The sequence below is a fragment of the Myotis yumanensis genome, unplaced genomic scaffold (genome assembly GCF_028538775.1).
Source record: "Myotis yumanensis isolate MYYU_CA2020_CCGP unplaced genomic scaffold, mMyoYum1.0.hap1 SCAF_7, whole genome shotgun sequence".
Taxonomy (NCBI): domain Eukaryota; kingdom Metazoa; phylum Chordata; class Mammalia; order Chiroptera; family Vespertilionidae; genus Myotis; species Myotis yumanensis.
Window position 1 is genome coordinate 66,751,211 of NW_027223758.1, and position 27,249 is coordinate 66,778,459.

The 27,249-nt window shown below is 47.2% G+C and overlaps 1 protein-coding gene and 1 pseudogene across 2 annotated transcripts; one reads left to right on the forward strand and one right to left on the reverse strand.

Annotated features, from left to right (window-relative positions):
- The first annotated feature begins 647 nt into the window (after positions 1-647).
- On the forward strand, positions 648-27,219 carry RAB43 (RAB43, member RAS oncogene family). Of its 2 annotated transcripts, none has more exons than XM_070420769.1 (3): positions 648-1,083; positions 20,379-20,562; positions 23,583-27,219. In XM_070420769.1, exons 1-3 carry the CDS (start codon positions 886-888, stop codon positions 23,831-23,833), a joined length of 633 nt encoding a protein of 210 aa, XP_070276870.1. In that variant the 5' UTR covers positions 648-885; the 3' UTR covers positions 23,834-27,219. The 2 variants fall into 2 exon arrangements, with proteins under 2 accessions (XP_070276870.1, XP_070276871.1); XM_070420770.1 differs by having other exon boundaries at positions 20,385-20,562.
- Positions 19,676-20,120, reverse strand: LOC139014069 (small nuclear ribonucleoprotein G pseudogene; annotated as a pseudogene).
- Positions 27,220-27,249: the final 30 nt, after the last annotated feature.

Genomic DNA, 27,249 nt, shown 5'->3' on the forward strand with positions numbered 1-27,249 from the left:
AGATGACACTGCTGTGGTTGTCCACTCCCCTAGTGAACACTCGAGAGGAGGGCATTCTGGGTCCAAGTGCTGGGTCACCAGGCCCCCAGGCCTGCAGGTCCAGAGTCCCCACCATTCCCATGAGTCTTCTTCTGACTGGGGAAGAGCAGCAGGCAAGCGACCCCAGACAGGCTGGCCAGGCCTGTGGAACAGGGAGGAAGGACGGGAGGCACTGGACAGCATCTGGGGTCTGGGCTGTAGAGTAGTTTAGCTAAGAAGGGGTCTGAGGTGGGCGGTGTGGAGAGCCGAATAAATAGGTGGAGGGGGCGTGGCGAGTGCTGGGGCGGTGCCGAGGGTGAATAGAAATGTGGGTGATGCTGGGCTAGGTGTTGAGGGCGGAGTCGGAATGTGGGCGGATCTGGGGCGGAGCTGTGGGCGGGGCCTGGAAAGGGGAGGGGCTGTGGGCGGTCCTGAGTGTGAAGCCTGGCGAGGAAGGAGCTGCGGGCGGACCTGGGGGGCGGAGCCTGGTATTGGAGGAGCTGTGGGCGGAGCCTGGCGGGGGAGGAGCTGTGGGCGGTGCTGAGGGCGGAGCCTGGAGGGGAGGAGCTGTGGGCGGTGCTGAGGGCGGACCTGAGGGCCGGACTGGCCTGGCGCGGAACCGTGGGCCAGCGGCGCGCTTCGCAGATTCCGGATTAGGAGAGTTGGGGCGGAGCCGGAGCCGGGGCCGGCGGGCTTCGGGCTGGCCGGGGCGGGGCGGAGGGCCGGCCCGGGCGGACCGGGGCCGGTGTTCCGCGGCGCCCCAGCTTCAGGTGTTGGGGCGGCTCCACGTCGCCCGGCGCCTGTGGCTTCCGTGAACCCAGGCCGCCCCCAGCGTCCGGAGTGCCGGCCCTCGGCTCCCGCGAAGCCATGGCAGGGCCGGGCCCGGGGGACCCAGACGAGCAGTACGATTTCCTGTTCAAACTGGTGCTGGTGGGCGACGCGAGCGTGGGCAAGACGTGCGTGGTGCAGCGCTTCAAGACCGGCGTCTTCTCGGAGCGCCAGAGCAGCACCATCGGCGTGGACTTCACCATGAAGACGCTGGAGATCCAGGGCAAGCGGGTCAAGGTGGGAGGCCCGGCCTGGGGTCCCCGGGCCGGGGGCCTGGCCCTCTTGGGCCACTGCGCAGCCGGGGCTCCGACGTGCACTGGGGTTGGCCAGTGCCCCGGCAGGTCTCCCTCAGCGGGGCGGGATTGCTCAGTCCCCTCGGTACCTAGCGTCCAGGACAGTTCGGAGGTGTCTGCCAAACCCCTTTCGCTTTTCCTTTTCCCTTCTCCCGGGGGGGTGGGGGGGCGGGCCTGGGCCTTGGGGTCTGAGCCCGGTGCCGTCTGCACAGCGCCTGCCTCGGGGTGTATGTATGAGTCTGTGTGTGTCCGGGGGGAGTGGGGAGGAGACTCTGCCCTCGCGAACTCACAGCCTTTACTTTGCTCCAAAATCATGGGGAGGCAGCGGAGCGCCTCGGTGCCGGGCGGGGGGCCTGGTGGACGCCGGGCTGGCCCGACCCGTGCCCCCCGCGGTGGAAGCCGAGCTCGGCCCGCGGGTGGCGAACGCAGCGCGAAAACGACGCCCGCCCGCGGGTAGGAGCGATCAGGAAGTAGTTGCCTCTAGGACCCGAGGGCCCAAACTTTGGGTCAGAATTTCCGGCCTGGCCACGCCTCTCTGGTCTCTTTGTGGACTCGCTGGTGGAACTTTACTCGTCCACGGCCGGCGCTGGTCCCCTCCCCCAGCTGGAGTTTATAGAAACTGAAAATTTCGCAGATACCGGAAGGTAGGGCTGAGGACCCGTCTTTGGCAATGACTCGGAATAGAAACAGCAGGATGTAGTTGCCACAGTGCCCTCGCAGTTGTTTGACAAATAATATTTGTGATTATGAATCAGAATTTCTTAACCTGGTGTCAGCCCTCTCGGACAAAGCATTGTTCTTTCTCGCTCAGGAACTTTACTTAACTTCGCTGTACAGAAATCCTTTTCCTTCTTTCACGGTTTTGAGTTCACATGATCTCCAGGACAACTTTTTTATTTTTTTCTTTAAATTGTGATTATCTTTTACTTTATTAATTTTAGAGAGGGGAAAAGAGAGAGACAGAGAAACATCGACCTGTTGTTCCACTTATCTTTGCATTCATTGGTTAATTCTTTTTTAAAAAATATATTTGTATTGATTTCATTTATTTTTTATTTTTTTATATATTTTATTGATTTTTTACATAGAGGAAGGGAGAGGGATAGAGAGTTTGAGACATTGATCAGCTGCCTCCTGCACACCCCCTACTGGGGATGTGCCTGCAACCAAGGTACATGCCCTTGACCAGAATCGAACCTGGGACCCTTCAGTCTGCAGGCCAACGGTCTATCCACTGAGCCAAACCAGTTAGGGCTGTATTGATTTCAGAGCGGGAGGGAGAGATAGAAGCATCAATGATTAGAGAGAAGCTTTTATCGGCAGCACGCCCCACACTGGGGATGGAGCCCGAAACGCAAGCATGTGCCCTGACCAGGAATTGAACTGTGCCCTCCTGGTTCATAGGTTGTCGCTCAACCACTGAGCCACACCTGCGGGGCTCCAGGACAACTCTTAAGAGCACTGGGCAGGGGCACTACAGGGCAAGTGTTATCTCTGTGTTCTTGAGAAGCTGGGCCAGGGTATTGGAGTTGTTGAGTCCTGATGCTGGGGACTCTGCCTCCTTGGTCTGCTGTAGTCTGCTCATGGTTGCCTTTGGCCCAGATACTTAGCTCTTTGTTCCTGCAAAAGTTGGATAATTTCTCAGTGTTGCCTCCCTCCTGCCCCTTCAAGGACAAAAAGTAAGCCAATAGCCTTTACATGACCACAGTGCATCTAGAGTCTATGAGACAGTGGAAGCAGAAACTACCTGCCTGAGGTTTTTATTTTTTTATGTTTTATTCTCACATGAGGACATTCATTGATTTTTAGAAAGGGGAAAGGAGAGAGAGAGAAGAGAGAGAAAGAGAAAGAAAAGAAACATCGATTTGCTTCCTTTAAGTGCCAGGACCTGGGATTGAACCCACAACCCAGTGCCCTGACTGAGAATTGAACTGGCAACGTTTTGGTGTGCAGGGACCAAGGCTCCAACCAAGGCTCCACACCGGCCAGGCCTGAAGATTTTTTATTTTTTTAAATATATATTTTAAAAATATATTTTTATTGGTTTTAGAGAGGAAGGGAGAGGGAGAGAGAGAAACATCCATGTTGAGGTCTGCTGCCTCCTCTCGTCCCCTATTGGTGATTGAGCCTGCAATCCAGGCATGTGCCCTGACAGGGAACGGTGACCTCCTGATTTGTAGGTTGATGCTCAACCACTGAGCCACACCGGTCAGGCTGAGGGTTTTTTTGTTTGTTTTATTTTGCTTTAAATAGTCTTTTGGGTTTTTGTGTGTTTTTGGTCTCCTTGGAACAGAAGGGAAAAAAAGCAAGGTGTGGCAGGCAGCATTGAGTCATTACTTGGGACCACCCCTTTTAGAGCTAACAGGTGGCCAGGAAAGGGCTGTGGAATATATCCATGGGCAAGTTTGTGCCCTGTAACCAGAAGCCACAGGGAAAGTGGAGTATTAAAATATAGGCACAGCCGAAACCGGTTTGGCTCAGTGGATAGAGCATCGGCCTGCGGACTGAAGGGTCCCAGGTTCAATTCCGGTCAAGGGCATGTACCTTGGTTGCGGGCATATCCCCAGTAGGAGATGTGCAGGAGGCAGTTGATCGATGTTTCTCTCCCATCGATGTTTCTCTCTCATCGATGTTTCTAACTCTCTATCCTTCTCCCTTCCTCTCTGTAAAAAATGAATAAAATATATTAAAAAAAAAATATAGGCACGGGAGGGGGGAGGTTGGGGGTTAAGGGGGGGATGAGGACACATTTGTATACCTTAACTAATAAAAAAAATAAAAAATTAAAATAAAATAAAATATAGGCATAATCAGCAGTGGCGCTCTTGCAAGCCATAAGCCTGCTCCTACTCCAGTGTTTGTGGTGGCCCGTGCTGAAGGTGGTCAAGGAGGGGGCAGGGTGTTCCTGTTTATCCGGCAAGATAACAACCTGTGCCCCTTTGGAGCCCAGGGTGTACTGTGAACCAGAGCACAGGTTATGCAATGCAGAGCAGGCAGTTCATTATTTCTTTTCCTTATGGTCACCTCCAGATTTTTCTTAGGAAGCAGCCAGTTGGGACTGGGAATAGGACAACAGTGTAGAATCATTGCCCTTCTTGAGAGTTTGTTTGCCAGCTGTTTTACAGATGTGCTCTTATTATTAACCCCCTGCCACACAGGACACACTTGCACCAGAGCACACAGCTACTGAGTGACAGAGGTTGGAATTTTTCTTCCAGTTTTTCTGATTCCAAAGCACTGAGATCTTTCTCCTCCTCCTTAGAATCTGATTGTTGGAAGTGGGAGAGCCTTTGACTGTTATTTACCTCCTCATTTTGCAGTCAGAGAAATCTGAAGCCCAGCACACTGAAGAGGCTCTGAATTAAAACTGAGCGGTAGTGGGTGAGGGACAGTCTCTGAAGTCAGGCTTTCTGGGCTCTCCTGACTCATCAGGAACCAGTCATCTTTCCTCTCAGAGACTGTTTTCTCATCTGTAAAATAACTGTGAGGTGTCTTCCAGCAATGTAATTGAAAAACACAGGGTTATTGAGGTTTAATTTACACATAGTAAACTTCACACCCAATTTTAGGTGTATAGTTCTGTGAACTTTGATAAACATATACAGTCCTGTAACCACAGCCACAATCAAGGTCTAGAATACTTCCATCAATCCAGAAAGTTCCCTTGTATCCTTTTGTGTTATTGTCTCCCTTCTCCCCAGCCCTGGCAAACACTGATCTGTTTTCTGCCCCTATACTTTCATCAATGTGATTTTAACTGGAACCTTTGGTGAACAGAAGCATGTCCACGTCAGGGATTTAGTTTTAGAACCTTTCCAGGTTCTGTCCGGGGTCCAACAAGCATCCGGTGTGATCTCCTAAACTCCTTTTTCCTGGAATGCTGGCTTTTGCTCGATTTAAGCTTAAGGAACCTTAGAGATAGATCACCTAATGGTTTTCCAGCTCCTCCAAGCTCCAGTGCTTGAGGATATGGTGGGGCAAAGGGGGAAGGTCAAGAGACCACAGGTTCAGAAGAGCCTTAACGAACTTCTCACACAGCCAGAAAAATACTAATTTTAGTTAGTTTTATATTGAGGTCCCACTTGTTTTCATTTGACTAAAAAGTTCTGCTAAAAAATAAAAAGTTTGAGACATCACAGATATAATTGAACACCTTTATTTTTATAGTCACTTCCTATTGGATCCAGAATAACATTCAAACTCCTTACCTGAAGAAATGGGCCACTGCCTGCCTTGCGGACTTCATTTATCCCCTGTGCCCCTCACTCAGAAATCTCCAGCCCCACTAGCTTTTTCCGTTCTTCAACCCTACTTGCCTCAGGCCTTTTATGTTTTTCCCCTGCCTGTCACTCTGTCCCAAGGGGCTCCGCTTCATCATTTGTTTCCACTGAGAAGGCCTCCTATTCAGGGAGCCCTTCCCTGGCCTCCTACCCCTCCTTTTTTATTCTGGGCTAAGTTTAAGGATAAGTTCATAGCACTTACCAAGACTTGAAATTATTTTGGTGTTGTTCTCCCCTGTACAATTTTAGCTTCTTGAAAGCTCAGGGATCCAGTCTACCTTGTGTAATCCGTGAATCCCTACACCTACAACAGTGCTCAATACATGTCTGTTAATAATTTTTATATTGAGGAAGCTGAGGCCAAAATACAAAAGTGAAGTGACCAACATGCCCAAGGCCACATGCAAGTCAGTGGTAAAACCAGGATTTGAACCCAGTCAGGCTGGCTTCTAAGCCCAATGTTTTTTTACACTTGACCACCCTTCTGAGTCCCTTTGTGTTCATAATGAAAATCCTGAGATCTTGCAAGTTAATGAATCTAGTAAAAGTGCCGTTGTGGCCACCACACTTTGAGAAAAGAATGTGAATGTGGGCATTTTATAGATTTTCAATTATGAAGATTGAAATCCCAAAGAATTTCAGGGTAAACAGATGTTCAGCTAACAGAACATCCAGCCAGTCCCAAATAGCTCACATAGCCTGCTGTGCTGGTTACCAAGACTCTGGATGGGGTGATTGGTTCCTGTCCCCTACCTCATGTGAATGCCTTTTGCTCTAGCTAATCAGACTGAACTTCCGAGAGTGAATCTGGATGCTGCTAGTCTTTCAAATTGTGGAGTCTCTGAAAGAAAACACTGGATTAGGATTCTGAAGGTCTGGGTTGTATGTCCAACCACACTGCGGCCAGTTCCTTGGCATTTATGAAATGGAATTAATGATCTTCACTCTGCCTACTTCTTAGGGTTGTTGGAAAACTGTGGACATGATTAAAATAGTTTAACATTCTCTTCATATATTTTTGAATAGATAATTCATTCACATGGCTCAGAATTCCAAAGTTCAAAGATGTGAAAGACACAGTAAAAAATCTCTTTCCACATTTGTTTCCCAAGCCACCCAGTGCCCTCTAATAAGAGGTAATCAATGTTAATCCATTTTTTTGTCTATCTTGAAAGTATTGTAAATAAAACCAAGGAGCTCTAGCCAGTTTGGCTCAGTGGATAAAACACTGGCTTGTGGATCGAAGGGTACTGGGTTCGATTGCAGTCAAGGGCACATACCTTGGTTGCAAGCTCCTCCCCGGGCCAGGCCCTGGTCGAGGAGCGTGTAGGAAGCAACCAATCAATGTGTATCTCTCACATCGATATTTCTGTCTTTCCCTCTCTCTTCCACTCTCTAAAATCAAGGAAAGCCCTGATTGGTTTGGTTCAGTGGATAGAGCGTCGGCCTGTGAACTGAAGGGTCCCAGTTTCAATTCCTGTCAAGGGCATGTGCCTTGGTTGTAGGCACATCCCCAGTGGGGGGTGTGCAGGAGGCAGCTGATCCATGTTTCTCTCTCATCAATGATTCTAACTCTCTATCCCCCTCCCTTTCTGTAAAAAAATCAATAAAATATATTTTAAAAATAAAAATAAAAATAAAAATAAATAAAATCAAGGAAAAAATATCTTTGGGTGATGATTAAAACAACAACAAAAAAACCCCCAAGGAATCACAAATATAAGGAATTATTTTATTGTTGTTGTTATTATTTTTCTCCCTACATTAGACAAATTATTTTTTATTTTTAAATTAAATTTTTTTTCAATTATAGTTTACATTCAGTATTATTTTGAATTAGTTTCAGGTGTACAATACAGTGGTTAGACAATCATATATTTTACAGTGTCCCCCGCAATATTTCCAGCACTTACCTGGCCCCATACATAGTTATTACAATATTATTGACTATATTCCCTGTGCTGTACTATACATCCCATGACTATTTTTGTAACTACCAATTTGTACTTCTTAATTCCTTCACCTTTTTTATCCAGTTCCCCAACCCATCCCTTCTGGCAACCACCAGTCTTTTCTCTGTATCTATGAGTCTGTTTCTATTTTGTTTGTTTGTTTATATTGTTCTTTAGATTTCACATGTAAATGAAGTCATATGGTATTTGTCTTTCTCTGACTTATTTCACTGAGCATAATCTGTAGGTCCACTCATGCTCAGACACATTATTTCTTAACCTGCCCTCTCCCACACCTCACTCCTCCCCAACCTCTCTGTCCCCTAGAAAATTTCAGTTGGTTCTAAATCCTTAAAACATTCTGAATGTTCCTCTACTCAACTCTTATCTAGGACAACACAAAGGCCTGTTATGTAAACTTGTTTTTGCAGATTACTTGTGATGCAGGCCTCAAGTTTACACAGAGAGGTTAACCTTGTAAAATTAGACACCATTTCCTTAGCTCTCTATCAAGTTCACTCTCCCCTTTTTGGGGCTGGATCTCTCATTCACAGAGGTAAAGTCTACACCCCTGGGCCGGGTCTCCCAGATTTCAGGACCTTCAGCCTTAACTCTAAAGCTTCCCTTGGCCCTACAGTCGTTGTTTGTGGCACTTCCAAAAGGAAGGTAAGGGTAGGTAAAAAGAACCAGCTTCTTTTTAAAGTTTGCATGCATAGTCTTTCCAATCAGGGGCTGGCTTTGCTCATGTGCTATTCCTGTTTAAATAAAATTGGTTTGACTTTTTCAGTTTTGATCAGAGATAGCAAAAGGACTGTTAGGTAAGAAAGAAGTTCTTGTTGGTTGTCTGAAGAAACCTGGTCTTAAAATAAATATATATATATATATATATATATATATATATATATTTCTTTTTTTTAATTTTTATAAAATATATATGTATTTTAGAGCAGTGGTTCCCAAACTTATTTGGCCTACCGCCCCCTTTCCAGAAAAAATATTACTCAGCGCCCCCTGGAAATTAATTTTTTTAAAATTTTAATAGCAATTAAACAGAAAGATATATGTATTAATGTTTCTACCTTTTTCGTAAAATATAGTAAAGAAAGGTGTAAATTGAAACATTGAAGTTTGAAATTATGAAACTATTTATTGAACTCAGAATAGAAAGGTAATATAAAAAAAGTTAAAACAAATGCACCCGTGACCATCACAGCCCCCCTGGATCGCTGCAGCGCCCACCAGGGGGCGGCAGCGCCCACTTTGGGAATCACTGTTTTAGAGAGAGAGGAAGGAAGAAAGAAACATTGATGTGAGAGAAACATCAAACATCAACTGGCTGCCTCTCCTCTCCTCTACTCCCCAAGCCCCCATGGGTTGACATTCAACCACTGAGCCATACCAGCTGGGCTGAAGAAATCTGTTCTTGATACCAGTGGCAACCATCCTCATTGCAAAATAAGACTTGCTTCTCAAGTTTTCTGAAAGTCCTGAGGCAGCATGTGAAGTGGAAAGAGGGCCAGTGTTAGAACCCTACAACATCAGGTTAAAATTTTGGCTTTGCCAGATAGGCCCTGATGTCACTGCTTTTAATCTGCTTCACCTGCAAACCCCTAACTTTAGGGACCTGGTGTATAGCAGACCATCAGTAGATGGGAACTGACGTTGGTGTGGAAATCACCTGAGAGAGACAGTGGCATGGGAAGACAGGAAGTGTGGGGTTGCCCAAGTTACTTCACTGATCCTTACTATATCAGTCAAATGAAGAAAAGAATCCTTGTCTGACCTACCCATATAGGGTTTTCTGTGTAAGAAAAAGCAAGGGCCTGGCCCCTGCAACGGATGTGGGCAGAGATTCCACAAGTCACAGAAGGCCTTTAGCACCTTGAGACATACACTACATGTCAGGCACATGTTTAAATGGCAGTGAGCTCACTGTTTATTTATCTATACTGTAAGTATCTACTCTTTCTTAGGCATTGTTATAAGCACTGAGGAGGAGAAAAGGGAAATAAGAGACAGTTCTTGTTCTTTAGGAGCTAACATCTGGTTGGCGAACATCTGTGGAAACCAATACCTAGAGTGCAATGGTGTCAATGCTGTTTCTGTAGTGACTGTGATTTCTGAACCAAGAATTGGAAGACATGGCCTGACAAGTACATATGTGTTTATTGCGGTGACAGCAGGACTGAAGTTTTAAAATTAGTACTGTTCCCTCAAAGCAGGATCCTGTGGTTGTCATAGGGATGTGTGTTGAGTGCTACAGGGGCACAGAGGAGGCAGCAGTCTGCTCGTCCCCGGGTTACAGAGGTAGTGAGGTTTGAGTTGGGCCCTGGAAGATAAGTGAGAATTTCCCAATGGGGACAGACAGAAAGGACTTTGCTACCAAGATCACGTATGTACTAACTATGGAGATGTGAAAGTGGAAGTGTGTGTGTTCAAGTCAAGTGTAGTTGGAGTGTGGGGGTAGTGAGACTATGGTTGGGGTCAGGACCAGCCTTCTGATCATACTAGAAGGTGTGTTGACTGTCTTAAGGGAGGACACTGGTAACGTTTGTCTGGGAAAACCACCGTTTTTTCCTGAGGGTTGACATGGGCCGGAGGCATAATCGGCAGTGATTTTAGGGCAGCCAAGGGATCAAGTCTGAGTGAGCCTGCTGGCTTAGCCCACTCTCCATTAATTCAAGTAGCAGGGCATAGGAGGCACAGTTTGAGGGAAGGCAAAGTTCACTTTGGGACATATGGCATCTGAGCCCCCTGTAAGCCAGGCCCTTGTTTATGAGAAGTTTTGGAAAAAGGGAGCAAGTTGAGTTTCAGGGAATTATTGCAGAGGCTGTTGAGGGCTGCATAACACCATTTACCAAAGAAATCAGAATTTGTAGTTGGGCTGGAAATGATCTGTGGAGTTGCTGTGCACACAGAATACAGCATGGGGTTACACAGAGCTCTTCTTCTTTTTTTAGATTAAATTTATTGGGGAGACCAGCCAGTGTGGCTCACTGGTTGAGCATCGACCTATGAACCCAGGAGGCCACAGTTCGATTCCCTGTCAGGGCATATGCCCGGGTTGCAGGCTTGATCTCCAGTGTGGGGCGTGCAGGAGGCAGCCAATTAGTGATTCTCTCTCATCATTGATGTTTCTAGCTCCCTCTCCCTTTCCCTTCCTCTCTGAAATCAATAAAAATATATTTTAAAAAATTTATTGTGGAGACAGAGCTCTTTTTATATTACTTTCCTGTGACTCCTCATCTAAAAAGTAATTAGACTTACCTTTTAGGGCTGTTTTGAGTATAAAATGGACCAATAGATGTGAAGCACTAATAGTGCTAGTGCCTGAAGGTTCTCAGAGCAGGTTACTAGTAGAACCCCACCTTCACCCTGTGCTCCCACTGGCCCTGCAAAATGAAGCTGGTCGCTGCTATTCCCAAGTTACTGGTAAGGAAACACAGACTCTAGGAAGCTACTGTGACCATCCTTGATCACTTGACTGGTGGAGTAGGTCAGGATTCCTGATTTCTCTTTCATTCAAACTGCAGATGGCTCTACCAAGGAGAGCTGCATTGTGACAAAGGACAAAGAAAGTAACCTTCATGCTGGGATTTGAGGAACCCGTGTTTAGGGGGCTTGAGGGACTTATGTTCAATACTGCTGACTGCAGAGAAGTCGGCTGTGTTAGGTTCACGTTGTTTATTCCTCCCTGTATTGCTAGCTCAGCATTCTCACTTTTCTCTTCACTTGGTCTCTGTCCAGCTCCCTGACTGTCTTTATTCCGCTAATAGACCGGAGTTTTGTAGTGTCTACTGTCGTCCTATTGGTGCATCATGTCTCAGGCTGTGACTTGTTTGTGAGCCTGGGCCAACCTCTTCTCTTCCCTTGGAGAACCGAGGCAGGAGAATGACAACAGTGTTGGCTGGAGGAGTGGCCCACAAACCACCTCCTGGTTCGACTCACTATATCCCAAGATACCATGAAAAATAGCTCAGGAACTTGTATTTGGGTCACTCTGACCAGTTTTTAGAGTTTTGCCTTGAGCACTAATTTTACCAAAGTCCTTTTCTACTGTGAAGAAGCAAGGAACTTTCCACTGCCTGATTTGTCACGCAGGAGGACGACTATTCAAATAAAATCCTCTTGTGTTTCCATTCGGCGGGACAGTGCTGGACACGGTTTTTGGGAACTTAATCACGTGTGCTTTTTGTTTGTTTGTTTGCAAGAATAGTGTTTATATGGTAAACAAATAGCAAAAGTACAGCCTTGGCTTCCACTAACCCCACCGTCTTGGTGCAGGAAGGTCATCTTCCAGCAGTGAGTTGGAAGAGTCAGGCGATGCAGTGTCACCAGTCTCTGTTTCAGAGCAAGGTCCTACTGTCAAAGGACTCTCCATACTTCTTCAAAGGCTGTGGTAAGGTTTGCGCAGGTGAAGGCCGCAGAAAAGGGTAGTTGCTGATGGACACTATTTTCTCTGTACCCTCCACACTGAGCTTGCCATGGGCCAAGGCCCCCACTACAGAGGCAATAGGGTTGCTGTTGGGCACCAACTCTTGCACATTACTGACAACTGTGATGGAAAAAGAAGTACCAATTTTCAAGCATCCAACTGGGAAATGATCTCACACTGGATTCTTAATTACCTTAAGAGCTTCTGGGGGCCATCCATTGCTCGAACACTGCATTTGTCTAAAAAGTGAACCATGAGGCCACAAAAAAAACGGTCAAAGGTTCTGGGAATTCGAGTCTGGGGGTTCACTTCAGTCAGCACATTATTCTAAGTATGGCTATAACCCTGCAGCAAGACAGCTCAGTTGAGAGGACTGAGGTTTTGCAGTGTCTACTATTGTCCTATCGGTGCACCATGTCTCGGGGTGCATTTTATGTTCCCTGTCTGGCCCCCAAAGACACCTTAGTTTGGGACATTTGACTTAAATGGCTAACATATTTTATGGTGTGGGCTGTTACAGAGTCAAGAATTAAGGGCTTTGGGAGCATGGTGGAAAGAATGAATTCTGCTAGGGTTGGGCCCAGGCCTGTGTGTCTGGGAGAGCTCTACTGACCACGTGACTTTTGAACTGGTGTCCTGAAGGTTTGGTAGGAGTTCACCAAAAGATCAAGATGAATGCAGTCTATCCTAGAAAAAGGAGGTAATGACAAAAATGACAATACCCCACCATGGGTGTGGGGACTCAGAGGGACAATATACACTGGGAGTTGTTAGGTGTGGAACTTAGAAGAGAAAATAAACCTCATGGAGACGGTGCTTCCCTGACTGAGGCAGCAGCTGATGGGCTGGAGCCTGTCACCACCAAGGCCAGAGAAGGATGGAAACAAGGACTCCTGCTGTCTTGAAACCCCCACCCCATCCTACCCATTTGAAACTCACCTGACCATCCCCTGCTGAGTGGGAGGCTGGCAGCTCCTGTCTTCCTAGCTGACACCCTCTGGGAGCCATTCCATCCTAACTGGACCTCACTTCAACCCTTTCTGCCCAGCAGAATCTTCTGGACTTCACTCCAGATATCAGCAGCCAAGGCAATTTCCCCTAAAGAGAAAGCCTGGTAGGGAAAGGTGAGAGAAGCTGGAGGTGTGCCAGGTGGGGGGTGAGACAGTTAAGGAGTGAGGGCGCAGGTACAGTTCACAGTACAAAGTCCCTGTCTGTTTGTCAAATGAGAGTACAGGAGAGTACTTCTGGGGGGTAGGGGGCTGGTTTCCTAAACTAGGGCCTAGAGTCCAGCTACTAGATGGAGAGCAGGCAGCGCAGGGTAACAGGCTTGTAAGGGCAGAAATAGTACTCATCCATCCACCATATATTTATGGAGCACCTTCTACATGCCAGGCACTGTGCTGGGTGCTGGACACATGGAGAAAGCCAAACAGACACAAGTCTCCCAGGAAGGTTCTCTTTAATTTAATCTGAAAATATCTTTATTTAACCCTCATTTGTGAGAGATTTTCTTTTTTCCTGGATAGACTTTGGTGCTGAGAGTTTTTTCTTGTCAACACTTCTCAGCATTGTCTTCTGGTATTCATTATTTCTGATGAGAAGTCACTTGTCATTTTTGGTGTCATTCCTTTATGTCTTTTTATTCCTCCCAACTGGTTTAAAAATTTCTTTTTTACTTTTTTTTTTTTTTATCAGTTTGGCTATGGTTTCCCATTATATATTTTGTATTTCTTTTGCTTGGGATTGGCTGAGTTTTTTGGATAATTAAGTTAGTATTTTCATCAAATTTGCAATTTCAGTCATTAGTTCTGCTACATTCTCCATATTTTCTACTTCTGGGACTGCAGTTTGATATTGTCCCACAGATCCCTGTTCACTTTTTTTTTCAATCTATATTTTTTCCCTTTATTCTTCAGATTGAATATTTCTATTAATTTTTCTTCAAATTCACTGGTTCTTTTTTCTTTTGCATTTTCATGCTGCTGTTAACATTATTGAATGAATATTCCATTTCACTTATTGTACTTCTAAGTTCTAGAACCTCGAGTCTCTTTTAAATATCCTTAAAAACTATTTTCATTTTTTGCTGAAATCCCCTATTTACTCACTTATTGTGATCATATTTGCTCTAATTTTTTGACCATATTGTCATTTAGTTTTTAAATTATATTTAAAATAACTGTTTCAAAGTATTGCCTATTAAATCTATATATGGGCCATTTTGGCATCATTTTTTTATTTTTAACTTATTTATTTTTAATCCTCACCCAAGGACATGTTTAGAGCGAGGAAGGGAGGAAAGGAGGGAGAGAGTGAGCGAGGGAGGGATTGAGAGAGAGAGAGAAAGATCATTGTGAGAGAAATATCGATTGGTTGCCTACATCACATGTCCCGATCAGGACTCACACCCAAAACCCAGGTATGTGCCCTGACTGGGAATTGAACCAGCAACCTTTCGGTGCACAGGGTGACACTCAACCAACTGAGCCACTCTGTCCGGGCAAATTTTTTTACTGGCATTTAAATTTTGTTTTTCAATTAGAGTTGACATTCAGTATTATTTTATATTAGTTTCAGGTGTACTGCATAGCAATTAGACAGTCATATATTTACAAAGTGTTCCCCCGATAATTCAAGTTACCACCTGGCACCATACATACTTATTAAAATATTATCGACTATATTTCCTATGCTGAACTTTACATTCCCTATGGCTGTTTTGTAACTACCAGTTTGTACTTCTTACCCCCCTCCCATTTGGCAACCATCACTCTGTTCTCTGTATCTATGAGTCTGTTTCTGTTTTATTTTGTTCTTTAGATTCCACGTATAAGTGAAATAATACAGTATTTGCTTTTCTCTAACTTATTTCACTTAGCGTAACTCCCTCTACATCCATCATGCTGTCACAAATGGTAAGATTTCATTCTTTTTCTATGATGGAGTAATATTCCATTCTATATATGTACCACATCTTCTTTATACACTCATCTATTGATGGGCATTTGGGTTGCTTCCATATCTTGGCTATTGTAAATAATGCTGCAGTGAATATAGGGGTGCATATATCTTTTAGAAGTAATATTTTGGATTTCTTTGGGTATATACCCAGAAGTGGAACTGCTGGGTCATAAGGCAGTTCCATTTTTAATTTTTTGAGGTAACTCTATACTGCTTTCCACTGTGGCTGCACCACTCTGCATTCCCATCAATAGCGCACCTTTTCTCCACACCCTTACCAGCACTTGTTTGTTGATTTATTGATAATAGCTTTTCTGACAGGTGTGAGGTGATATCTTATTGTCATTTTAATTTGCATTTCTCTGATGATTAGTGATGTTGAACATTTTTTTATATGTCTATTGGCCATCTGTATATTCTCTTTGGAGAAGTGTCTACTCAGGTTCTCTGCTTATTTTTTTTCCTCCCTTGAGCCATAAAATTTTATTGACAGGTCAGAGGAAGAGCCGGGGTAAGGCTCCCTCCCTTCCAGAGCATCCCTCTGCTGGAAGCCGGAAGCCCAGGAGTATGCAGGACTCAGGCCGTCTTGGTGATGGCCAGGTTGGTGATAGACATCCTGGCCCTGACACAGGCTGTGGTAGGTGGCGGTCTCCTGCTCCAGCTATGTCTTGATGTCAGGAGCTGCTGTTACTCCAGGTTCTGACGCTTAGTGCCAGCACAAATGTCACTCAGCTGGGCTTGGATACTGCTGATAGCGCCTGGACCTGTCAGCTGGGCTCTGAAGCAAGCCTGTGTTTCAGCCAGCGTGCCTTCTAGGGTGGCTTTCATGTTGAGCTGAGACTGAAGCTTGATCTCTAGACCAGTTGGTGACCTCTGTCTTGCTAATAGGTTTTTTTCGTTTTTTTAAGAGAGAGAAAGAGAAAGGGGGAGAGAGAGAGAGAGAAAGAGAGAGAGAAACAGAAACATCAATTTATTATTTCACTTATTTATGCATTCATTGGTTGCTTCTTGTGTGTGCCCTGACCAGAGATCGAACTGCAACCTTGGTGTATCCGGACAATGCTCAACCAACTGAGCTACCTGGCCAGGGCCGTCTTGCTAATGGGCTAAATCGGCAGTTACTCTGTGTGGCCAGCGACCTCTGGTTCAGCTCCTCAGTCTGGCTGGTGAAGGAGGTCATGATCCTTCCAGTTCTTCTCAGGTTCTTCTCAACCATGACCAGGTTTCTCATATCACTCGGGATCTTAGCAGGTCAGTGCTGGAGCGGAATCCACCTCCACACTGACCTTGTCACCACCTGGCCCTTTGGGGCACTGATTTCCTCCTCATGGTTCTCCAGATAGGCCAGCTTTTCCTTCAGGCCTTCAATCTGCATCTCCAGATCTGCTCCTGCTGTGGTCAGCTCCTCCAGCTCTTTGCACAGGCCATTGATGTCAGCTTCCATGCTTATGCATAGGGCCTGCTCTGCCTCGAACTTGGTTGGAAGTCATCCACAGCCAGACGGCATTGTTAATCTGCAGGGCAATCTTGGAGTTCTCAGTGGTGGCACCAAAATCTCGTCTCGAAGATCATCAATGGTCTGGTAGTAGTGGCTGTAGTCATAGGCACCCCAGGTGCCTGCTTCTGGTGCCAGTCATGATCTTCACCTCCAGGTCACCTGTTGGCCTCCTCCAGGGCACGTACCTTCTCCAGGTGTGAGGCGCTGAGGTCTTGAGGTTCTGCATGGTCACTGTCTCGTTGCCCACCAGAAGCCTGTCGGACCCAGCCAAGGTGCCCACATAGCCACGTCTGTAGCCCTCAGAGGAGTGTGAGGACATGAAGCAGACGGAGGACATCGACACACAGTCCTCCAAGCCCCCATGAATGGTGGGTGTGCAGTAGGCGCTTTTGTTCTGAAGTGCAAGGTGCCCGCCCATGCCCTGGAAGGATGAGGAGGCCCTCAACTGGCAATGCAACTATAGGAAGTCATAGTGAAAGAGGACTCTGTGCCACTCATCAGAGGAGTGGAGAGGCTCTTACCTCTCTCTACTTATTTTTAATTTTGGTTGGTTGTGTGTGTGTTTTTTTGTTTTTGTTTTTGTTTTTTAAAAAATATATGGCCCTAGCCGGTTTGGCTCAGTGGCTAGAGCGTCAGCTTGCGGACTGAAGGGTCCCAGGTTCGATTCTGGTCAAGGGCACATGCCCGGGTTGCAGGCTCCTCCCTGGCTCGTGCAGGATCTTAGTAGTTAATTAAATTACTGGTTGATCACTTTGAACCTGTGTATGTTTGTTTTTATGTTTTGTTAGTGTTCAAGGATGTTTGTTTTGCCTCTCTAACCGGACAGAACTCAGCCTCCAAACCTGAGGCTTACGTTGGGTGTTGGTTTTAGGATTTGTTGGGGCAGGTTTATGAAGGCCTTCCTCCAGCCATGGTTCTCACTCATAGTATACAGCCTTCCTGATGTCTCAGCTTAATATCTGGGTCATTAACAATGTGCTGAAGAGGCACCTTGATGTGTCTTGGTGGGAACTTCAGCATCCCCTAGCACTGCTCAACCTCTATTTCTGTGTTTGGTCTATTCTTAACCCTGTTGGAGCCACTCTGGTAAGATTCTGGTAGTCTGATTCTGTGCATGGAGTCCTCAGGTGAGGACTCACTGGGAACTCCCCCATATATACTGTTGGGCTCTCATACCCCTTGCATTGCTCCATCCATCACATCTAAGATGCTGATCTTTGCCTCCCTGGCTCAGTGGGACCACCATGCTCTGGATTCTATCCACTGTCCTATGGTTAGGAAACCACCCCTGGATAGAGAGTTTTGGTGATCATGAGGTACATTTCATGAGTTTTGCTTCTTGCAGGGTTACAGTTTTTTGCTGCGTGTTGTTTACATCAAGCAGCACAACGGGGTTGAAAAATGGCAGCCTCCCTGTTTTCCTCAGTCTAATGGTTGTTTATGGAGGGAAGGTTTGTCTGCTGTTGATTACTGTGCCAGGGCTGGAAGTTGTCCTGGAGTGCTGGGCCTGCTCTGGATGGGTGAACATCCAAGCTCCCTGCTTGGCTGTTGTCTTGGGATCTCACTTAGCGATTCCCTTTGCTTCTCTTTTGAGTTGAATTCTCTGTTTTCTGAAGCCCCCATCTTCTTATTTTTGATTGGTTTCTTTAGGTAGAGGAACCTTCAGTAGTTTCCTGATAAAGGGTGGTAGGAAGGTAAATTTTTTGAGGCCTACACGCCTGAAAATGCCTTTATTAAACCGTCACACTTGACTGATAGTTGATTGAGTAGAGAATTCTATATTGGAAATAATCTTCCGTCATAATTTTAGGCATTGTTTGATTGAATATCTAATACCATGTGAATCTTTTGTGTGAAACCTTGAAACCTGTTTTTTCTTTTTCTGTTTTTACTCTGGGAGTTTTTCTTCCCTATTATTCTGGAATTCTCAGTCATGTGTTTTGTGAGGGTCTGTTTTCCTTCATTGTGTGTGTGCTTAGTGGACCCTTTCAATCAGTTCTGGGGTATTTTCTTGAAGTATTTCTTTGATTTTACTTCCTCCCCCTCACCCCCTTTGAACCTTTTGCTATCACATATTGTACCTCCCAGGCTGTTTCTACAATTTTCTTTTCTCTTTTCCATCTCTTTGTATTTATTTTTTTCTTTACCATGGAGGGATGTCTTCAACTTTTATCTCCCAACCCTTATGTTGTATTATTCATTTTTGTTATATAGTTAATTTTCAAGAGCTCTTTTTTATTTCTGAATGCTCCCTCTACTTAAAGTGTTTATTGTTGTTTCACAGATCTTTTCTATCTCTGAAACTCTTGATGATTGTTTTTGAGGTTTTTGCTTTTGCATAATTTCTGTTTCCTCCAAGTTGCTTTTTTCCATGTTTATCCTCTGTCTTTAGTGTTATATACTCTCCTCTGGGGTGTGGAGATGAGTGCTTGGTCATTTGGATCCCAGGTTTGTGTAGTGTCAATGTTTACACTTTTTGCTTCACCCTATGCGTGAGCTAGCAGACAGCATAAGCTGTGGGGTATGGAGCCTGGTTTCCCTGTAGCCTCTTAGAGCTGAAGAGTAAATAGGAATCCTCAGGACTGGAGGATTGTATTTGGCATGTTGTGGCCCAGAGGTTAACTCTCAGACGTTTTTTGGTGGGGCCTAGGGAAAAGGTTGTCACCTCCATACTGAGAGGCTCATTATCCCTGCCCCCAGGAACTGTCTGAGACCCCTGAGGCCTGTCCCACTCTGGACAGACTAGAGGGCCTCTGACACCTTGAGAACTAGATAGAGAGGCACTGACAGTACTTGCGCCAGCAAAGGAGCGTGGATGGACCTGCAGCCCAGTGTGGACCAAAGGCTTGTGTTCATCCTCAGAGAGCCCCGAGAACCTGTGATTTCTGGAGTGGAGAAAGCAATCCCTGAGCTCCTGAGAGCCCTGGTACCTGCCTGCTCTGATGCCTGTCCGCAGTCTCTCTCCCAGTCCTAGAACTGGTGGTGGTCTCTACCTGGAGTGGGAGGCCTCCTCGTCTGGGCACAGTGTAGGGCCAGGTCTGCCTGCTCTATCTTGTGTCTGTCTTGCCAGACTGCTGCCTCTATAGAAAGCTAGAGAAACTCCTGCCACACACAGGTACCTCTCCTGCGTGGCCAGTGTCCAGGAGGGCTGGGTATTGGGCCCTAATGAGTGTTGTTAAGTGAAGACATGGGCAGGAAAAGATGCCAAGCTTTTTGCGTTTGGTCGAGATGGGTCAGTTGATGGTAAAGGCCCCAGGAAGGGCTCTGCCCGCTGCTTCCCCTAGGCCCTCATTGACACAGCCCAGGCCTCCCTTACCACCAAGTAGGGAGCATATTCCTGGGTATTTCTGAGGCAGATAGAGAACTCTAGTTGTGGGGGAGCCTTACACAGCGCAGGGCCACTGAGTTGCTTTCTTTTTTTTTTTTTTTTTTGACCAATACAAAAGTTTATTTAACAAAAGTTCAATGTGAAAATGGACTGGACTCTATTTTTACATTGTAGTAAAACAGGTGCTATGGAGAGGGGACACGTGGAAGCAGTTGATTTCTCTGGTAACTATAGCCATTCTTCATACTCGTTCCAAGGCTTCTAACATGATGATACTATTTCCTCGTATTACCACCATTCCAGTATTGTTCTTTTGCCCACCAGTTGCCATCTCCACACATTCACCTATCACAAGATTCATAAAGGGATCAAATCCCCGTAATATTCCTTGGACATGTCTGCCACCATTTAATTTCAATGACAACTTCTTCTCCATAAATTTTTTTAACTCCGGAGGGTGAGCTTTGCTCATGGTGGCCAAGCGAGCTCAAAGATACTTCCAAACGGAATTCGGGGCACCTCTGGCGCTCCCGCGGTAGGCCCGGCGTTTTGCGTCTGACCACTGAGTTGCTTTCTAAGGACTCAGAAGTGCTTCTCTCTCTCTCTCTCTCTCTCTCTCTCTCTCTCTCTCTCTCTCTCCCTTCTAGACCTTCTGTGTGATTCCAGTCAGGGTTTGGGCTGGTGGCCTGCCAGTTGGAACCAGTGCTTTCGGCATGGGTGTGTGGGGTTGCCCGCCCTGTCCCGGCCATGTCATCCGGTTCATGGGAGGCTTCCTATGTCTTTAGCTGCAGATCTGGGACACTGCCGGCCAGGAGCGATTCCGCACCATCACCCAGAGCTACTACCGCAGTGCTAATGGGGCTATTCTTGCTTACGACATCACCAAGAGGAGCTCCTTTCTGTCAGTGCCTCATTGGATCGAGGACGTGAGGAAGTATGCTGGCTCCAACATTGTGCAGCTGCTGATTGGTGAGCTGGGAGGGATGAAGTCGGGGTTGGCAGGGTTCCTTGGGACCACAGATCCTGTCTGTCTCAGTTTCTCCTTTTAAAAAAAATTTTTTTTATTGATTTCAGAGAGGAAGGGAGAGGGAGAGATAGAAACATCAATGATGAGAAAGAATCATTGATCAGCTGCCTTCTGCACACCCCCCTATGAGGGATCGAGCCTGCAACCTGGCATGTGCCCTGACTGGAATTGAACCATGACTTCCTGGTTCATAGGTCGATGCTCAACCATTGAGCCACACTGGCTGGGCTCTCTCTTTTTTAATCCTTACCTGAGGATATTTTTCCATTGATCTTTTAGAAAGAGGGAAAGACAGAGCAAAACATTGATGTGAAAGAAACACATCGATTGGTTGCCTCCTGCATGTGCCCCAACCAGGGCCCAGGCCGGGGAGGAGCCTGCAACCAAGGCATGTGCCCTTAACCGGAATCGAACCCGGGACTCTTTGGTCTGCAGGCCAACACTCTATCCACTGAGCCAAACCGGCTAGGGCTTCTCTCTCCTGTTAAACAAAGGAAAGCCAGAGCACAGAGAGGGCCTGAGCTTATCCAGGCAGGAATGGAGCCAGAACTTGAAATTCTGATTCTGCTCGTCACTTGTAAAGTTATATTTAAAATTGGAATTTGGGAAGAAAGGAAGCTAAAATTTGATTTGCAGCGTACATGTTTCTGCACAGTGGTTAACACTGGTTAGGTCTTCACACGTGTCTTTGGATTTAATTTCCATAATCTGTATACTCCTCATTTGTCAGGGCATGGGCATGAGGCTCAGAGAAGTGAAATAATTTCTCAGTTCAAACAGTCTGTGAGCATACACACGTGAAATTTGAGTGTAGTTCTACTAGTACTAACCATAATTCAGCAGATTAGGGCTCCTCAAATGTTCCCAGGCCTCCAAAGCCATAAAGCACAGCTGCTGGGCACCACCTGCAGAGCATTCAGTTCAGGAGGCCTGGGTGAGGCCCAGGAATGTGCATTTCTAACAAGTTCCCAGGTGACATCTGGGACATAGCTGTTGCCGACTCAGGGAACCCACTTTTGAGAACTACTGTTGCAGAGATGCGGATACCTCCATTTTCCATTTTTTCTCCTACGTAAACTTCCCAGAACTGGGCTCAGGAAGCTTTGGACCACTTGTGTGACCCCTGGGTCCTCACCTCAGCAGTCAGACTGATTTTTCTAAGATGAGGTTGTGCAGGTGGGTCCTGGATGTCGCTCCAGCTGGGGGAAGGGTGGCTTGGTCCCACACACCTGCCTGGACTGGGGTGAGAAGGGCTAGCAGAGCTCATCTGCCCGGGAAGTAATGGAGCTCTCCTTGCCCAGCCTTCCACAGTCCTTTTATCCAGGACATTTAAAATAAGACATTTTATTATTGAGTATTTTACACAAATACAGAAATAACATAGTGTAACGGACCTTAGACCCATCACCCAGCTTCAGCAACTCATGTCACATATCACCTCCACCTCATCCCCTCCCTCCCTTGTATTATTGTCAGGCGATTCCTAACTACAACTATTTCATCTGTAAATATTCTAGCGTGAATCAAAAGATAAAAACACTTAAAAAGACATGACAAGAGTACCATTTTCACATCTAAAAATATTGACATTTCCTGAATAAATCAAATAACTGACCTGTGTTCAGATTTATAATTACTCATAAACAACATGTGCTTTTTTTTCTTTTTGAAATTAGAATAAGTTTCACACATTGAAATTGATTGCTACATCATTTAAGGTTACCAAAGAAATTTCAGATATTTATAGACATTTATCTATTTTTTTGTCCTCCCTATATCACATTATAAAAGTCAACCATTTAGAAACTTAAAAAATGCTTTTAAAAATTGGGTCAAGGAGTAGTTTACTAGATGATTTGGAATGTAATGAGACATCTCACACCTGTAAGAGAAGCCAATGATGTACTCTCAGGTAAAGTGGTAGTCTGTGTTCTTAGTAGTAGAAAAATAAGAGAGAATAAATAATAAGTATAATAACGGAATTTTACCAGAAAAAAAACAAACACAAAAAGAGCAGTGCCAGATTTCTCTAACTTACACATTTATGGAGTACCTGCCAGATGCCAGTTGTTTTCATATTTGTTGTATCATTTAATCCCTGCTCTGCTGAAGGTGGCATCAGATGGGGAAATGGAGGCTCAGAGATGAAGTGACTTACCTAAGTGATAGGAAGCTGGAGTTTCTACCCAGATTTTCTTCTAGCTTTAAAGTATGGTATTCTTTTTTTTTTTTTTTTTTTTAAATATATTTTATTGATTTTCCACAGAGAGGAAGGGAGAGGGACAGAGAGCTAGAAACATCGATGAGAGAGAAACATCGACCAGCTGCCTCCTGCACATCTCCCACTGGGGATGTGCCCGCAACCCAGGCACATGCCCTTGACCGGAATCGAACCTGGGACCTTTCAGTTGCCAGGCCGACGCTCTATCCACTGAGCCAAACCGGCCTTGGCAAAGTATGGTATTCTTTTGCCTAAATTTTACTGCTATATCTTAGAAAGAGTCAAAATATACAATCCTCTGGCAAAGGTTAAAAACAGAGAGTTGGGGTGGACTAAAGGATAGAATAGCAGCTTTATTTATTTATTTATTTATTTAAAATATATATTATTGATTTTTTACAGAGAGGAAGGAAGAGAGATAGAGAGTTAGAAACATTGATCAGTTGCCTCCTGCACATCTCGTACTGGGGATGTGCCCGCAACCCAGGTACATGCCCTTGACCGGAATCGAACCTGAGACCTTTCAGTCCGCAGGCTCTATCCACTGAGCCAAACCGGTTTCGGCAGAATTGCAGCTTTAAAATAACAGTTTGGCTGTTGTTTTAAAGATCACCATGCACAACTAGGAGTTGACAGAGGGCATCAGATGGGATTGGGCTTGTCAGTTTGGTCCTGCCACGTAGGACAGGGCTTCCCTGCACCAGCCGACCTCACCACACTGCTCCTGGCCTTTCCCCGCAGGGAACAAGTCGGACCTTGGCGAGCTCCGGGAGGTCCCTCTGGCTGAAGCGCAGAGCCTGGTGGAGCACTATGACATCCTGTGTGCCATTGAGACGTCTGCCAAGGACTCGAGCAACGTGGAGGAGGCCTTCGTGAGGGTGGCCACAGAGCTGGTCATGAGGCACGGGGGTCCTCTGCTCAGTGAGAAGAGCACCGACCACATCCAGCTGGATAGCAAGGACATTGGAGAAAGCTGGGGCTGCGGGTGCTGACTGGAGTGCAGGGCAGGCAGGCAGGCAGGGGCCTCCCCTTCTCCTCGCTCTGGTCTGCCAAGCCCAGCCCTCCAGAGCTGGCCCTTTAGGGCACCCGTGATTCTAGAGCAGCTGGATAAAGTCCTGGAATCATTCATCCCATGGCCTGGATGCTTGATGGGAAAGCTCCCCCAAGGAAAGGAGAAGCAGGGTTCCTCCTGCAGGAGCCTGTGGTCACAGGGCAGGGTGTGGGGCCCGCCCTGCCGGTCAGTGGCTGTTCCCTTCATGCTCTTACATTTCAGGACTGGCCCGAGCTCACAGTGTGGACCACAGCTGGAGAGGGGCCTGGACCGTGCCTCCCCTGCTATATTCTGACTAGTTCTGACCATTTCACACCTGTGTCTGCTGCAGCCATAGCAGCAGGTTGCTGCCTCCCAGGGATGTGACTGGTTCCCAGGTCATTCCAGGGCCTCCATATGTAGCTGCGGAGAGCAGAGCAACCAGCCCAATAGGTGGTTTCTGAGCACAGCCCAGGGAAGCCCTAACTCCTTCCAGGGCAGGAACCTTCTTCACTGCCAGCTCTAAGCTCACAGACACCATGGGGCCCAACTTGCTGCCTTAGCAAGACCTCTCAAGTTTTCCATGTAGCTTCTTGTTTTCATTCACAAAAGTGGAGGCCCACAGCCAAGCAGGGACTGTCTGCTGGCTTGGGACCCAAAGTTGTGTCACTCAGGTTGCAAAAACAGTTAATTCTTCAGTTCTGAGGTCTCAGAAGCTTGGGGGTTGGGGAATGAGAGAGGAATGTGGACATTTAAGGGAAAAGTAAAATCTTGCATCCTTGAGGCTCAGGTCTGAGAAATCTTTCCTGTCATGTTTAGAGCACCAGCTCTCCACTGCTCCCAGTCTAGCTTAGAGTTTCCCAAACCAAAGAGGCGAGGCCTGGTAGTTCTGGGCCTGGGCACTTCACCACACCGTCCTCCCCTTCCCCTCCTCTGAGTCCACCTGCCCCCAGCAGCCTCCACATGCGCAGATGCTGAGGTAAGAAGGCAGGGTGGAGCCAAGGTCACTGGGGGTCTTCGAAGCAGCACCAGACTCTGGCATAGCTCAGAGGATCACAGGGTCTGGACTTGGGTGATCTTCCTAAGCCAGCCCAGTTCTCCCCTGTCAGCCCAGTTCAGGCCCTCTGGCCTCTCAGTGTGGGGCCTCAGGAAGTGAACTGCGAGGCCGCATCATGGAGAGGCAGCCCAGAGCCTGCCAGGCTTGTCAGGCACCTGACAAGCAAGAAGGCTGCCTGGCTTCAGTCCTCAGTGGCCTTGCTGGTGAGTGGGGCCTGGCTGCTGGCAGGGAGTTGGCACCTGCCCGGCCTCTCCATTGAAGGCCTGGGCTCCACCTGCCGAGCAGAAAGTGCCTGTCGCTGAGGGGTTCCCTGAAGAGGGTTCCTTTAAGGTCAGGGACAAAGGTCCTCCAGCCCCATGACCTCTGCTAGGGGCTAATATTTGGGCAGAGCTGGGCGTTGAATTTAGGCCCCAGCTAGAAATGTCACCTGCTGTTTTTGGGGTCTTGGGGCAGAGGCAAGGGCCTGCATCCCTATGATTGACTTGCAGCCCCACTTCCAGCTGAGAGCACAGGTACCCAGCCCCGCAGGGTTCAGGGAAGAGGGAGGTCCTTCTACCCCCTCGGATGGATGTCCTTGGCGGTAGGCACAGGAATGGGTAGCTGGCAGGTGACAGGCTCATTTGTCACTGGCACGTGAGCCACCACAACCCCCGTCCTTAGGGCAGGAGGCCTGAAACCCTGCAGAGGCTTGGCTTAGAAGGGGAAGGAAGAGCGACCTAGCCTGGGACCAGGGAGGCCTCTTCTCACTGGTCACCTCTTGGTTTACCCAGAAACCAAGCCAACAACTCTTGATTCCCCCACGTCACAGTCCCGAGGTGTCGGAGACACCGGCCATCACTTCCTCTCACCTGGACATCTCACTGACCTTGGTCCTGGGCTTCTCATCCCACTGCCCAGCCACCGCCTGCAGCCATCAGTGTCCGCTGTGAGAGGTCACTCCTGGTCCTGCCACCCCCCCAACACCTTTCAGGGTGCCCTCGGGTACTTGGGGTGCTGTCCACACGGACCCAGAAGCCCAAGGCCTTCACAGCTCCACCCTGGCTTCGTTCCAGCACCTGCCTGTCCCCCAGGAGCATCCTGCTCCCCCTCCACTTACCTTTCTGCCCCCCCCCCCCCCCCACTTACCCTGCCCTTTTATTCATGTCATTTATAATCCCACAAACGACCCAGCTGGACACCCCTGAGAACTTGCCCCACCCCAAGCTAATTTGTTCATAGTTCTCTCCTGCAAGAATGAGTTCTTCCCTACCCTCCGCCTGTGAGGTTCCTCCACCCACTCCCTGGGCTGAAGCCATTTCCTGATGCTCCGAGAGATGCCCTCAACCTCAGACACAGATGCTAGCGCTCAGGGCCTGGCTGCGGGTGAGGCATTGACTGCGTGCCGCATGGGGTCCCTGCTTTGTATGCCCGTCAGGCTGGGGCCTCCATCTCTCTGGGCCTATCCTGTGTCAGATGGAGTAAGAGGAAATGAGGGAAGTATCTGAGACAGCAAATAAGACTTGTTTCTGTTTCCTTTCCCAGCAGCCTCTGGGGCAAAGGAACAGTTTAATCTCTATTTATTTTATTTTATTAGTTTATTTATTTTACTTGTAGAGAGGGAATCGAACCTGCAACCTTCCTGTGCATGGGATGACGCTCCAACCAACTGAGCCACGCCAGCCAGGGCTCGCTCTTTGTTTATAAATTATCTAAGCACAGGAGTAGGTGGGGAGAGGGGCCTGGGTGTGGGAGAGGGAAGGACATCGGGGAATTGTCCTGGCAGCCAGGCCTGGACAAGGGCAGTGCGGTCTAGGTGAGGCACATGTGACACGGGCTGAGGGAGAACCAGGGAAGCTGATAGAGTTCTGGGAGGAGGACTGGGGTGGGCAGGAGACACATGTGATCCTGACTCTTAAGCCAGAGGTGGTCCCCTGTCCTCGGGGGTGGGGATGGGGGAGGGGTGGGGACTGACCCCAAAGGCACCAGCCCCAGCAGACGCGGAGCTGGAGGAAACTCCTAATTCACATTGAATCCAGTTACTCTTCTCCAGGAGGGCTGCTGGGCGGGGTGGGGGTGGGGCGGCTGGGGGTCTTAGGGACACTCTGAGCCCCACTGCTCTGGACTGTGGGGTGGGGAGTGCCTTAGGCAGCCCAAGGATGCCATTTACATTGGAATTTTACGTTACCTGTTTATAAATATATACATCTTTATGTCACATCTATTTTTAAAAACATGGAAAAGTTGCCTTTATGGAAACTTAACAGAGCCAGAGTGTACACATTCCTAAACCATTAAACAGTTTTCTCTAATGAGCCAGTGGCACCCAAGACTGGTTCTCTTAA